The following is a 14,191-nucleotide window of genomic DNA, read 5'->3' on the forward strand; positions in this document are numbered from 1 at the left end:
CCCATCATCCAGCCCAGACACTGAGGTCCAGCTCCGAGGGCCTTCTGGCGGTTCCCTCCCTGCAAGAAGTGAGGTTACAAGGAACCAGGCAGAGGGCCCAGTGGCGTAGCGTGGGGGGTACAGGGGGGTCGGCCGCACCAGGCGCAACATCTGGGGGTTAGGGTTAGGGGGCGCAAATCCATGGGTTAGGGGGCGCAAATCCATGGGTTAGGGGGCACAAATTACTTGCCTTGCCCCGGGTGCTGACAACCCACGCTACACCACTGAGAGGGCCTTCCCTGTTGTGGTGCCCTCCCTGTGGAATGCCCTCCCACCAGAAGTCAAGGCAATAAACAACTATTTTACTTTTAAAAGACAACTGAAGGCAGCCCTGTTTAGGGAAGTTTTTAATGTCTGATGCTGTATTGTTTTTAATATTCAGTTGGAAGCCACCCAGAGTGGCTGGGGTATAAATAATATATTATTATTATTATTATTATTATTATTATTATTATTATTATTATTATTATATATTGTTTGCAGGTGTGCATGGGTGGGGCTACGGGTTCAAAGCGCCACAGAGCTGCCCCCGCTGTGTGTCTTGCTCCCCTCTTCCTGGAAATGTCTGTGTGAAGAGATGCCCTCATGCTGTGCACTTCTATCCCTGAAGTGATGTCACACATGTTGCACAATGTACATGCTCTCTCAAGCTCACCTCCGTGGGAAGGACTTGGCTTTAGCTACCAGAAATCAGAGGTGGAGCTTAGGTAATTTCCCCAAGCCATTCTGAGGGCTTGGGAAAATGTCCCTGACCGTCTTGGCCAGCCTTTCCCACCCGACAAAAGCTCTCCCCACCGCCGCAATCTGAAGCACACTCTCCTCCTTCCATTTCAGTCAGTGGATTGGAAGGGGCCATCCACTCAGGGTAACATGTGGTTGCAACATGCAGTCGCTATTCATCACAAGCGCAGGCCGAGAGCTCCCTGTTACAAGCAAACAAAGAAGAAGAACAAAAGGAGATTGGAAGCAGCATGTCCAAAACACACAAGCAGGGAGGAGTGTCACACACATGCACCCGCAGGGATGCATCTTCACACACCTCGGTGTGCAAAGCATGCACACATGCAAAGGCAGCACTTCATGTTCCCACAAACACTTGTGCACAAGTTACACACAACAAATATGTGCAAGCTCTCTTCACAAAAACTAGCGAAGCATCCTCTCCGTGCCTGTCGCATTGCTGGTCCCATCTGCTCTGCCTGCCCACCCCTGCCTGCCCACCCCAGTCCTGTACCTGCTTCCGTGTCTGCAGCCTCCTCCTCCTTGGGGCAGCACGGACAGGAGAGACAGAGTCAGCAAGCACATTACAAGCAGCGGGAGCAGCGGGTGCGACTGGGAAGAGCCAGAGGCAAAAGCAGGGCCAGGGAGGCAGAGAGTTCTTGTACTAGGCAGAGGGCAAGAAAGCGGGGCTAGAAGGAGCTGGGCAGGAGGGCATAGCTCAGGGCAGCAGCCAGTACCTCCAAAAAGGCCTGCAGGTCACCCCCGAAGAGCTTGTGGTGGCAGCACGAGGGCGGGCGGGAACGCCGGACGCGCTGGGACTGTGGCCTAGAACCAAGGTTTGTGTAGGGTGGGGAGGAAGGAAGATGTCAGAGACTCCCCCAGAGCTGGAACTGGACTCCTTCCCATCGTTCTGCTTGGTTCCTCAAGCACAGAATACACAGTGGAAGCCTTCACTGCCCCACTGGGCACAGGGGAAGGGGCAACACGCAGAGTGCCCATCTCTCCACCCCCAACACTGCCATGTGAGTATCCACCATTTTCATGACCCCTTCGGCTTCCTTTTACCTGGCCAGTTCTCGGTCCACAGCAGCACCTGGGAGAGCAAGGAAATAGAAGACAGGGAAGTTAGCATCTGGAGTCCTGGATCTCTGTGGCCATATCTACACCTCAAATTTATGACGAAGACAAATGTGCACAGCTTCATCAGCAAGCATGTGATGGAAGCACCTCCATTTGCCATTTACAGCCTGCTCATTCTCAGAAAGTGGAATTGCAGATTGACACAAGAGCTAGCCAACGAAACGAGGCTTCTTCCTCTCCTGCTTTTTTAAGCAAGACTGGGTACATTTCAACTATAAAAGCCAAATCCTTCACCTCTTGGAATAGTTTTTATAGTGTTCTAAAACAACGTAAAATCCTAAATAAGTTTAAAATGCTGAATTTAAATGTGCCAGCTGCTAGGAGTTTGAGAAGGGTAAGAGAAACAGGCAGCCTTCCTAAAGTATGATGATCAGACAGTTAGAATTGGATGCATGTGCTGTGTGTGTCTTTGAAATGAGTGGAGGTGAGGGAACAAAGCTACTCTAAAAAGGGACAGCTGTCTTCACCCTGACACTGGAATGCCTGCAATCACTTTTCCTATAAGAAACCCTGGAGACAACAGTTTTGTGGGGAGCCTGGAGGATTCTTAGCTCAGATCCTCAGTACTTCACAAACTCTTGGGTTTATTTGCAAGAAAGGCTGGCAATTAAACAGGTATAAAACTACAGGCAATGTTTGTACTCCAAGCCTTCCCGAATTCCCATGCCTCATCTAGCCCAAGGCTACAGTGCCCAGACTGGCAATCTACTCCCCATGTTCTCACCCTTCTCTATCGCCTCCTTCATCTGGTCATGCTTTGCTTGTAGTTTGGTTTGAATGCTTCGTCCGGAGAGATATTCTTTGAATTTCTGCACAAGAGACACCAAGAAATCTGTTATCAGAGAAGATAGCAGGGAGACCTCAGGCTCTAAGACAGAAAGAGGGGCTGGGATTACAGCTCTGTCCCTGGGAAGGCCTAGAGAAGCCTTCCGGAGGCAAGCGGAAGAGAAAGGGACCTCACTCGGGACAGCCTTGCCATGGCCAGCAGGGGCATAAGTTCTGGTGGCCTAATCAAAAGTGGGGGCGGGGAGAGATCTCCAGAGCAGGATCCCCCGCATGACCACAGCCTGGAAAGGAATCTGCTCCCGTGTCAAATGCAAGGGGTCCTGTGCTTGGCTCTCATGCTCTTTCACTTATGCACCACTTTCCATCACAAAACGTTGTGGTCTGGACTGCAGAGGTGGGACTTGCAAGAGGCTGATGAGCAGCCAGGCCCACATTTTGGGCCATGGGGATTCCCATTCCTTTTGGATACCATCTATCAAAACGGCTTTGAATGTTCATGGTTCTAAGAATCTTTGGCTGGGTACCATGATGTAGAAGCTCTCCGTCTCCTGCTGGTTGGCCCGGCGCTTTGCCAAGGCCTGCTTCCCACCAGCGTCAGAGCCGGTAGACTTGAGCGACTCCGTCGACTGACAGCCCTGAAAGGCATCCAGTGCTTCTGGCTCCTCCGCTGCCAACAGGTCCACCAGGCTTTGCAGTGTGGCCTTCAGAGTCTTGTTTACCTGTGGAAGGAAGCAGAAAACTCTACACCGAGAGCCATTGACAGTGGACTGCTGGCGCTTAACAAAGGGAATGAATGTTTCCCTTATAATACAAATGAAGGAGCTGGGAAGGCGGATGGAAGGTGAATGATTATCTTGCCCCTGCCCCATAATTGTTCCCTGCAAATGACACCCAGCTATTCTTTTCTTAAAGGAAAAAAGCAACAAGAAGGAACCAAAACCCAAGTAAGTCATGGGGGCAGCTGACACTGGCAAATCAGTGGGATCAGGAAGGGTTATACTCCAATAATTAATAATAATAATTTTTTATTACTACCCCGCCCATCTGGCTGGGTTTCCCCAGCCACTCTGGGCGGCTTCCAACAAAAGATTAAAAATACATTAAAACATCAGTCATTAAAAACTTCCCTAAACAGGGCTGCCTTCAGATGTCTTCTAAATGTCATATAGCTATTTATTTCTTTGACATCTGATAGGAGGGCTCCCGTTTGCTAATCCTCTCCTTTCTTGTTTTAAATTGCTGAGACTTTTAGTTGTGATAATATATTCATAAATTTGGCAAACTATAAGCTAGCTAACTACTGTATGTGCCTCCCCGCTGCCCTGTTTTATCACAGCAAATGTGGAGTTGGGACCAAACATTTGCCCCCATAATGCCTACCTAGTAAGGTCTTAAGTGACATATTAGTGTACACACACATCCCCTGGGTCTTGGGTGGTGCAGTGCAGGTTAAGCTCTAGGCTTATTAAATGTGTACATTGCTTCCTGCTAAAAAGGAGCAGGGCTGTAGCAGACGGAAGGCAGAAAGCAGCGGGCTTAGTTCTCACCAAATCCCACTGACCACTATGGGATGTGGGACATGGTTCATTCATATGCTCTATATCTGAATAAGATTCATCTCAAATATTGGGGGTGAGGAGGCTTAGTGGCAGAGCATCTGACTTGCATGCAGAATGGCCCAGGTTCAGTCCCCAGTGGAGTCTCCAGGCTGGGCTGTGCAAGACCCTGCCTGAAACCCTGGAGAGCCACGGCCTCCGTACTGGAGGCGGATGAGGTCTGACTTGATATAAGGCAGCTTCCTGTGTTCCTAAAATAAAAACCAAAGGGCTTGGGTTTTCCAAAATATTCCACAAAGCCCCACAAAGCACCCTGTACAGCAGGGATTCTGAGTGTAGTTTGCAGCTGTTTGTACACAGTATTTGCCTAGATGGGTGAGTAACAACCTCCCCCTAGCGCTTCTTCCTCTGACCAGGGACACCCACTGATCTCTGCTGCCACAGAGCAATCAAGAGCAGAGGGGAAGCAAAACAGAAAGCGAAGTCACCAAGGGAGAAGACTCCCCACCCCTTGAAATCCACTGGTGCCTGCACAGACATTCCTCACTTTCTCCCACACTAATGAGAAACTGCCACTCACTCCAAGAGGAGCATGCTTGGGGGAAGCAAAGCGTTGCATGGCTGGTGAGGGCGAAATCATGAAGCATCCCTGGCTCTCATCCATTCAACCAAACGGAACGCCAACTGTGAAATTTCTAGCTGTTGACCTGAAGCCTACCTTGATTTCAGCAAGGCATTTGACAAGGTGCCCCATGATATTATTGTAAAGAAGCTGGTAAAATGCGGTCTTGACTATGCTACCACTCAGTGGATTTGTAACTGGCTGACTGACTAAACCCAAAGGGTGCTCTTCAATGGTTCCTCTTCATCCTGGAAAAGAGTGACTAGTGGGGTGCCACAGGGTTCTGTCTTGGGCCCGGTCTTATTCAACATCTTTATCAATGACTTGGATGATGGACTCAAGGGCATCCTGATCAAATTTGCAGATTGCACCAAACTGGGAGGGGTGGCTAACACCCCAGAGGACAGGATCACACTTCAAAACGACCTTGACAGATTAGAGAACTGTGCCAAAACAAACAAGATGAATTTTAACAGGGAGAAATGTAAAGTATTGCACTTGGGCAAAAAAAATGAGAGGCACAAATACAAGATGGGTGACACCTGGCTTGAGAGCAGTACATGTGAAAAGGATCTAGGAGTCTTGGTTGACCACAAACTTGACATGAGCCAACAGTGTGACGCGGCAGCTAAAAAAGCCAATGCAATTCTGGGCTGCATCAATAGGAGTATAGCATCTAGATCAAGGGAAGTAATAGTGCCACTGTATTCTGCTCTGGTCAGACCTCACCTGGAGTACTGTGTCCAGTTCTGGGCACCACAGTTCAAGAAGGACACTGACAAACTGGAACGTGTCCAGAGGAGGGCAACCAAAATGGTCAAAGGCCTCTAAACGATGCCCTATGAGGAACGGCTAAGGGAGCTGGGCATGTTTAGCCTGGAGAAGAGGAGGTTAAGGGGTGATATGATAGCCATGTTCCAATATATAAAAGGATGTCACACAGAGGAGGGAGAAAGGTTGTTTTCTGCTGCTCCAGAGAAGCGGACACGGAGCAATGGATCCAAACTACAAGAAAGAAGATTCCACCTAAACATTAAGAAGAACTTCCTGACAGTAAGAGCAGTTCGACAGTGGAATTTGCTGCCAAGGAGTGTGGTGGAGTCTCCTTCTTTGGAGGTCTTTAAGCAGAGGCTTGACAACCATATGTCAGGAGTGCTCTGATGGTCTTTCCTGCTTGGCAGGGGGTTGGACTCGATGGCCCTTGTGGTCTCTTCCAACTCTATGATTCTATGATTCTATGATTCTAAGCCACTTCCTTCAACAAAAAGAAAGGAAACAGTCCCAGGACTAGAAAAGCACTAGAAAGCAACATGAAAGGCAGGAAAAGCTGTGTAATACAAAAGGATACCTTTCACTATTGCATTAAAAAAAATCAAATACACTTGGCCCACCAGGGTCTGTTCTGGGGGTCCGCGCACAAAGGCAAAATCATGCAAAATCAGGAACCCCCAAAACTGCCCCCTCCTCCCCCGTAAGGCAGAGGGAAACTTAACATACCTTACAGAAAGGAAACCCGGGGATACTCCCAGAGCCCTTGCGATGCCTTCCCAAATATGAGCCCAGAGTTTCCTTTCTGACAGGTAAATGACCATACAGAACTGCTTTTTAAAAATGTATATGTGATTTTATATTGTTTCATCTAGTTTTATCTAGCTGAGCTTTAAAATTTTGTAATTGGTGTTTTTATCTTGATATGGGTCATTGACCGTAATAAAATGACTTGACTTGACCTTCCCAGAGCCTGGCAAACAAGGAAAACCCACTGGGTGCACAGGTGGTGGGGAAATAAATAAATGGAGACAGAGGAATATCAAGTCCCCCCCCCATTAATTCATTTATTTCTCCACCACTTGCAAAAGGTTGTGGTAGTAGGTGTAAAGTGGGTGTAAGTTGCAGGCCCACTGCTTATGGTTATGTGCTCATTTGCGCTTCGTTTGAGCCAGTACTCAGCCTTGTGGTTTGTCCTTAATGCTTCTGAAGACATGCAGAGTGTTTCCAGATCACTACTGCAGCCTGAGTGAGCAGCAGGGTTGTGGTGGCGGCTCTGCCACTCTGTCTGAGACTGCTACTCCCCAGCAAGGAATTCAGCCTAAATGTGTTTTCTTTAAAATGTGAAGCCATGATTTAATGTTTTGTCTTTGTGTGGAGGAGCAGTCAGTCAGCTGAACCCCAGCCTACAGTCTGAAGACACTAGGCCTATGTCTTGCACAATATTAATCCCAGTTCGTCGCCACCAGAATCCATGGCTACCATTTGGAAATTTCTGGGCTCAAGCAAGTCAGAGGAGAGGGGAGGGGGCTTGACTTTGTTCTCTGCTGACACTCACCTCGTCTGTCTCCAGGGTGATGGAATTGAGACGGGACTGGAGATGCTGGAAGCGGGAAACTAGTTCATTTCTCAGGGGACCCTCGGCCCGGACCTCAGACACCTGAAGATGGCAAGGAGAGAATAAGTACCAGACAAAAGGGTAGGTTCTATAGGGAGCCAGGAATGAGCAGCCCCTTACCTCGTCGCCCTCATGAGGCTGGTAGTCGAAGCACAGGGGAGGACAGTAAGCTGCAGGGTTGGCCTCCATCAACCTGGACTTGTCCCCCAGTGGGTCAAGGGTATCAATGGCTCCTTCAATGGTGCACAGGCCCTGCTGCCAAGCCGCTTGGGCCCGGGACTCTGCTGCTAGGTAAGTCCTCAGCACTTTGCCCAGGGAAAGGTGGAAGCCAAGGTCAAAACACTGGGAAGCATGAGACAAAAGAGACACCCTTAAAACCACATTTGCACTCATCCCTAAAGTGAATTGTCGAATGGGTTGGTCAACTCTGTTTCTGAAAGATGTTCCTGAAGTAGCTTGACAGTCATACTCCTTTCTCCCTCCACCCTCCCAGGAATCCTGGGAACTGTAGTTCCATGACAGTAGCTGGGCAGCGCTAACAGAACTCTCAACGTTCTCACCAAACTACAATTCCCATGATTTGACCATGATAGTTGGTATAAAACCAATATGCAGTTGTTATGTGGACATCCTCTTAGTGACGAAAAGAGTGAAAATTGTCTCAGCACAGAAACAGCCCAACTAAATGCATGGCACTGATTTTTGAACTGCCAAATTATATGGTTCTTGCACCAGCTTGGGTGGAGGACGGACTCACGTCTAGTAGGTCAGCGACATCGCGCACATAATAGTTGCTGATGGCAGCATTGGCAGCGTGCAGACTCAACAAGTAGTCGTTCCGGGCCTTGGCACATTTCAGTTTGCTCTCCATGAACTTGGACTGTCTCTGCAGGGGTTAGAATCATAGAATTGTAGACTTGGAAAGGACCTCCAGAACCATCAAGTCCAATCTCCTGTGATGCAGGAATTCGTAGGAGACTCAGTTAGGCTCAGACTGCAGCCAGCCCTCCCTCCCATCAGCTCCCACCTTCCACAGTTAGAAACCTAGTTCCTGTGCAGGCTATGTTCTTTTCTGACAACGGCAGCAATTTCCCCTCATAAGTCTACCTGCTTACTAGCATCATTTCTATAGCAATAGCTTGACAAACTGTTGAGCTAGAGAAAAAGTAGCTTTGCACTATCTTTATTTGTTTAGGTAGACACTGTGGGGAGGATGCAAAAGACAGTTAACCACCTCCTGCTTCAAATTAACCCCTTTAAGATCCTCTCCTCCCAACATCCTAATATCACATAATCTTCCCCAATGGCTGCTGCATGTTACCTAATAGTAACCCTCACTGAACACAGTAGGACTTGTACTATAAGTCTGCTAACCATGGAGGGGAAGGGGAAGGAGATACAGATTCAGGATAAAGAGCCACTCATTGATGGATTTATCTCATCTTCTTCTAATGCCATTCAAGAGGGTGGCCATCACTGCTTCTACAAAGGTTCAGAGTTGCACTGACATCAGAGAATGATTCATTGGTTATCTAAGAGTATTATAAGAACTGTGTTTAAGTTGCAGAGTATGTAACCCATGTTATTATCCTTTTAAGATATGAGTTAGCTTTTGTATAAAAACAGCCTTGGGAGATGGCCCCAGCCAGTCTGTGCCAAGGAGCATGAGGTCGCAGAGCAAGCGTGGGGCCGAAGGAGCTAAATCAGCCAGCCCCCGCGGAGAAGTGGCCTGTGGCCTGGAGCTCACTGACTGACATGAGGACTAATGAGCAGGAGTCCGCAAGGGGTGAGGACTTGCTCCACACTTTCTGCTGTGCCTGTGAAACAGAATGAAGATCAGCTGCCATCCACCCCCTGCTCTTCTGAGGCACCTTGAAAGAGCTGGAGAGGAAGGATGGGGCTGGTTCCAGGGGTTCCTGGCTTTAAGCACTTTTGCTTTTACATGTGGACACCTAGGACCAACCATTGCATGAGATGTACGGTAAGTTACTTGTGCTATAGATCTTTATTATTATTATTTAAATTAATTAATTTATTTTATACCCTGCCTTTTCCCCTGGCAGGACTCAAGGTGGCTTTCAAATAAAAATAATAAAACATAAAAACCCCTTTTAATGTGCCAACAGTCTTAATTTAAAGCTCATCCTGTCTCTGGCATCATCTGACACCAAAGTTTCAGAGTGTGTTGGTGACAGAGGAAAATAGGAGAAGCACTGGGATCTAAACCTCTGTTGAGAAAGGGAAGCTGAGGGAACGGGTGTCCCTAACAGTCCCTCAATATCTCAGAAGGACACATTAGATTAGATTTTCAATCTGTTTAAAAGGCAGACAATGAAGTTAAACTATTTAATAAACAGACTGGCCTGCATGAGCAATCCTATGCACATTTATTAACTTCCGTAACATTAATGGGCTTACTCTAAAGTAAGTGTGCATGGATCTGTAGCCCTCATTATTAAAAGCCAACTGTTACCCCAAGAACCTTCTGGAATATTTAGAGAAAGGCACCCAGCTCCATGAGGCCCCCTCCCCTACCTTTTCCAGCAGCCGCTCCACTTTCTTGAGGGAGGTGCGTCGGGGGGCCTTATCCAGCCCTGCCCCACCGGGGGACCCCCCAGGGTCAGAATGCCTCCCGCCCCCACGCTTCTCCTCTTGCCGCTCAGCCTCACGCAGCTTCGCCTCTGCGTTCAGGCAGTCAATGCGGTACGTCTGATAAGACTTCATGGCCTGCAGGGAAACAGTGGACATCAAAAGCAGACGGACTCACAGCTGGCCCAGGCTCAGCAGGAATGTCCAGCCAGGAGCCCCAGGTCCTGCCACGCAAAGCAGGCCCCAAACTGCATTCCAGCCCCCTGGGCAGACCCAGGGCCAAGAGTCTTTGGAGCAGACGCAGACTGGGGCAGAGAGGGGGTCCTCACTATATATCCCCCAAGTGGCCTTGTTTAGCTGCATTCAATGTCACCTGCCTATCACACTGCCTTCTTGCGCAATGTCAGCAGCACTGAAAAATCTGTGGCCTGAGGTGGCTGCCGCTATGGAGGAGCCGGACTGTTCATGTGAAGGGGCCTGAGCTCCGTGGCAGAGCCTAGGCCTTGCGCTCTCAGGGCTCAGCGATAAATCCCCGACAGCCCCAGGTGAAAGGATCTTGGGAGCAGGACTAGGAAAGCATAGCTGTCAACTTTTCCCTTTTCTTGCGAGGAATCCTATTCGGAATAAGGGAATTTCCCTTAAAAAAGGGGGAAAGTTGACAGCTATGCTAGTGAAGGAGGTGAGGACAGGTGACCCCACCTAGGCCCGAAGTCACACCCCCCAACCAGGCCTCAAAACTGTCCAAAATTCCTTTCGTCTTCTAAAAATCCAAAACAGCTTTTCTCTGCTCTTCTCTGCTTTTCTCACAAGATGCTGTGGCGAGGGCAAAACCGTTACGAGAAGGCTTCAAAAAGCTAATGAACAGACAGCTTTCTGTTCATGCTCAGAGGAATTCATGGGCAGGACTCCTGAGGGAGGAGAAAGGGAAGGGAACTGGAAGGGGAATATATACTCTGTGCAAATGACTGTGAACCCGTGCATGTTTTTGTGAACTTGCTCCTTCTACCAGTTCATGGATGGTAGAAATAAAAGTTTTTTCTCCGAAACTATTCCTTGAGTGTCTGTTGACTCCCATCTCCCTTTCCCGGGCACAATATTTTTCCCACCCGAGGGCAAAGCCTCATAAGGCTACACTAGGAAAGACCTCTCTGCCGGACAATAATGCTTGTCCCTAATGACTATTATATAAATAGTCATAAATAATATAATAGTTGCCTGCAACACTCATGTAACCACACCATATTGTTGAAATGGTAATCAAGGTGGTGCTGCATTCTCACCCAAGTACTGTACAAAAGACCATTAGCCTGACCATTTTCGAAGCCACGTGACGTGGTTTGTATCAGGAACCCCATTATAGTCTGCAGGCTAGGATTGCCCCTGCTGAGCTACCTGTGAGAGTGCGCTCACTTGGGCTTTGAAGCCTGGTCAGTGGAGCATCAGCATCGTTAACTTATTTGTACGCTGATTTTCCATAGCAAACCAAACTCTAAGTAGTTCAAAACGTCGGGAGAGAAAACAGAAAATTTAAAAGGCAAAATATATCAACGAAATGGAAGTAAACTGTCATCCAAATAATAGTAGTAGGCCAATCAAAACTCCTCATACTGATAAATATTCTATTAGGAACAGTCCTGAATCTTGGGGACCCTGGGTCTGAACATGCACATTCCCCCTCCAGATTTGGATAAAGCTATCCGTGGTCACAGCCCGGCCTCAACAACATCAGCACAAGGCAGATTTCATTTCACTGCTTTAAAAAAACTGCAATATCCACCAAATATCCCTAGAAGAGAGATGGGGATTTTGCCCTCCAAACTCAAATGCACTTCTAGCAAACACAAAGACAACCACAAACAAAAGTCTTTCTAGGCCCATTGCTGCAAGAACCGCCATCACTGGTCCTGTACTGCAAGAGCCCAGAAGGGTGGTGTCACCGGTGGGAGATCTTGCTTGACACTCACCATCTGCAACTCTGAAATTGCCTTCAGTAGCTCGTCCTGCATCTGCTGCTCCATCTCTTTGCTCTGATCAGGGAATATAAAGGTGAGCATGTCAACACAATGTATTCTATGTGTGTCTTGAGATTCTGGACAAGCACAGGAAAAAACATGGAATTTGGGACTGCAGCATGCTGAGAATCTCAGATTTTATGTTTAATAAAAACAAGTTTCTAATCCTTATAGCTGTGAAATAAGCTTGCAGTTGTGTGATTAAGGTTTAATAAATATCAGCTGTGTGAGTCTTTCTAAGTAGGCAATCCCACAGTCAAAGGGCAGGACTTCAGTGTATACATTACCATAACTGACCAAAATTACAGAATTCAGCTTTTCATTGCTGAGCGCATGGACTACATTGGTGCATATTTTTAAGGTGCAGGTCCAGATAAGATCAATGGTAAACCATAGTTTCCACTATGTGAAAGTGATATCCAAACTCAAGTGATTGTCGAGTAGTCTGAGTTTACACACACATGCAACTTGAGAAGAGCCTAAATACAAACAACATACTAGGCCCAGAAGGTATGGTAGTCAAACGTGATACTATGCCCCTTCCTCCATAAGTACACCCTGCCCCCACCCCTTTTATTGGCTCTTTGCTTCTACATCCATGTTTGAGATCCCCAGCTGCTGTTTTCCCAGCTTAGGGGCTGAATAAGGGAGGTGTTTGCCACAGTCGCCTAGCAAACAAAAATGGTTCCCAACCACTTCTGAAATTAACCTGGAAGTAATTGGGGAGCATGTAGTGGCATAGATGCTGAAGACCCACAGAGAGGCTTTCTTCTAAGACATTTCCATTTTAAAGCAAACAAAATAGCTGGCTGAGGACAAAGTGTGGCTTCAGCAGGGGCTAAATTCCCAGCAGCTGCCACCACATGGCACATTATTTTAGGCCTGGCATCCTGGGAAACAGCTCGTTTTTTCTTTCCTTATCAGGAACCTGCCCTTCTATCATCCAGACTACCTACCTTCCGAGCCAGCCTCCCAACATCTTCACTGATGTGCACCAACCGCAGTGCCAAGTGGCCAGTGTAGATTTCACTCAGTGCTCCGTGATCCCGGCTTGCCTGCCGCGTCTGGTTGAGAATCGTATACCAACAATTCAGAGGGGATGGGAGATTTTGGTCCTTCCTGCAGGGAAAAAGCAGAGATGCTTTTTAATCTTTGACTAGATGAACTACCCACCTCTATTGTGCCTTCTCCTGGTCTCTCCTAAGCCTCTGGTTCTTTTTATTTTGTTTTGTTTGAACTGTAAGCCAGGGATGGGGAACTTGTGTGACCCTTCAGGGATGTAGATGATGGTCAGAGATGATGGAGAATGGAGTCCAGCAACAAGTGGAGGGTCATGGGCTCTCCCATCCCTGTTGTAAACTTTCCAGGGCATTGACCTATCTTTTACTTATGTCTCCTTTTTCACTTGTTGGCATCCGTCTGCCTCAAGAGACAATGGAGTGTGCCTCCAGGGGTGAAATCAAACCACTGTGTTAGCAGCACCAAAGTGACCTCCCCAGGGCACAAGCCAGGGCAGTGTGCATGGAGGTCCTGAACTGACCAGATGTCAAGACTCCCCTCTCGGCCTTGCTGACATCGTCCAAAGGAAAGCAGAGCAATACATTTGGCAGAAGCTTGGCTGCAGGAGTTGACGGAAGGAGGTGTACAAGGCACCATCCAACCATCTTGGGGCCTCTACTCCAGATCTGTGTAGGGTTTACTCCTTAGCCTTTTCTTCTCCCAAAGATATCTTGCAAGGCAGTAGAGGTTTATGATCAGCGTTTTCCTTCTTCTAGATGGGCTACCCTCCCAGATTGACAGGCCCATCCACCCTTTGATTGTCTTTGCATGGCCTTTTGCTTTAAAAATATTTATGAAAGCCTTATTGGATACAAATGTTTTAAATAAATAGCTGCTGTCATGTGCAGTGATGACACTCTGTAAACTGTAAGTTACATAATGGTCTCCTGTTGTCCTAGCAGGGTATTTCCAATAATATTTTGAATGGATTATCACTATTCATTTTGTCACCACTGATCACTACTTGATTCACCCCCGAGCACACATTTCACTCTTGAGCTTCATGCAAACATCCTGATGGACTGGTCAATGAGGAGGAAGTGTAGAAGGAGCTTGGGAAGCTGGAGGTCTCTGATCCTGGAAGGAGCCCAACAGGCTAGGAGGCCATGGTCAAAACTCACAGGAGGACTTGGACCCTGAAGAGGGTCCCAGTGGTGTAGACCTGAGGGAAGAAGCAAGTGTATTGCCAGAACAACAGCCCTCCCCAGTGCCATCAGATACCCCAAGCATTACCTTGCAAGGCTTTGGCCCTGTCTCTGGCACCACTCACTGTCAATAAAGA

The 14,191-nt window shown here is 47.9% G+C and overlaps 1 protein-coding gene across 3 annotated transcripts in view; it reads right to left on the reverse strand.

The window, feature by feature from the left end:
- Window positions 1–14,191, reverse strand: part of ARHGAP4 (Rho GTPase activating protein 4) — a 47,831-nt gene that overhangs the window by 13,233 nt on the left and 20,407 nt on the right. For 2 of the 3 annotated variants that reach the window (XM_083718629.1, XM_083718631.1), the window contains exons 3-12: window positions 12,807–12,969; window positions 11,803–11,865; window positions 9,785–9,976; window positions 8,007–8,135; window positions 7,370–7,591; window positions 7,190–7,291; window positions 3,210–3,404; window positions 2,624–2,708; window positions 1,825–1,852; window positions 1,497–1,584 (exon numbers count right to left, since the gene is read on the reverse strand). In XM_083718629.1, coding sequence (XP_083574755.1) covers window positions 1,497–1,584; window positions 1,825–1,852; window positions 2,624–2,708; window positions 3,210–3,404; window positions 7,190–7,291; window positions 7,370–7,591; window positions 8,007–8,135; window positions 9,785–9,976; window positions 11,803–11,865; window positions 12,807–12,969 — 1,267 coding nt within the window. Of the gene's footprint in view, window positions 1–1,273; window positions 1,302–1,496; window positions 1,585–1,824; window positions 1,853–2,623; window positions 2,709–3,209; window positions 3,405–7,189; window positions 7,292–7,369; window positions 7,592–8,006; window positions 8,136–9,784; window positions 9,977–11,802; window positions 11,866–12,806; window positions 12,970–14,191 lie in introns of all 3 variants that reach the window. The other variant, XM_083718630.1, reaches the window with a different exon arrangement.

The sequence above is a fragment of the Podarcis gaigeae genome (genome assembly GCF_964106915.1).
Source record: "Podarcis gaigeae genome assembly, chromosome: 17".
Taxonomy (NCBI): Eukaryota; Metazoa; Chordata; class Lepidosauria; order Squamata; family Lacertidae; genus Podarcis; species Podarcis gaigeae.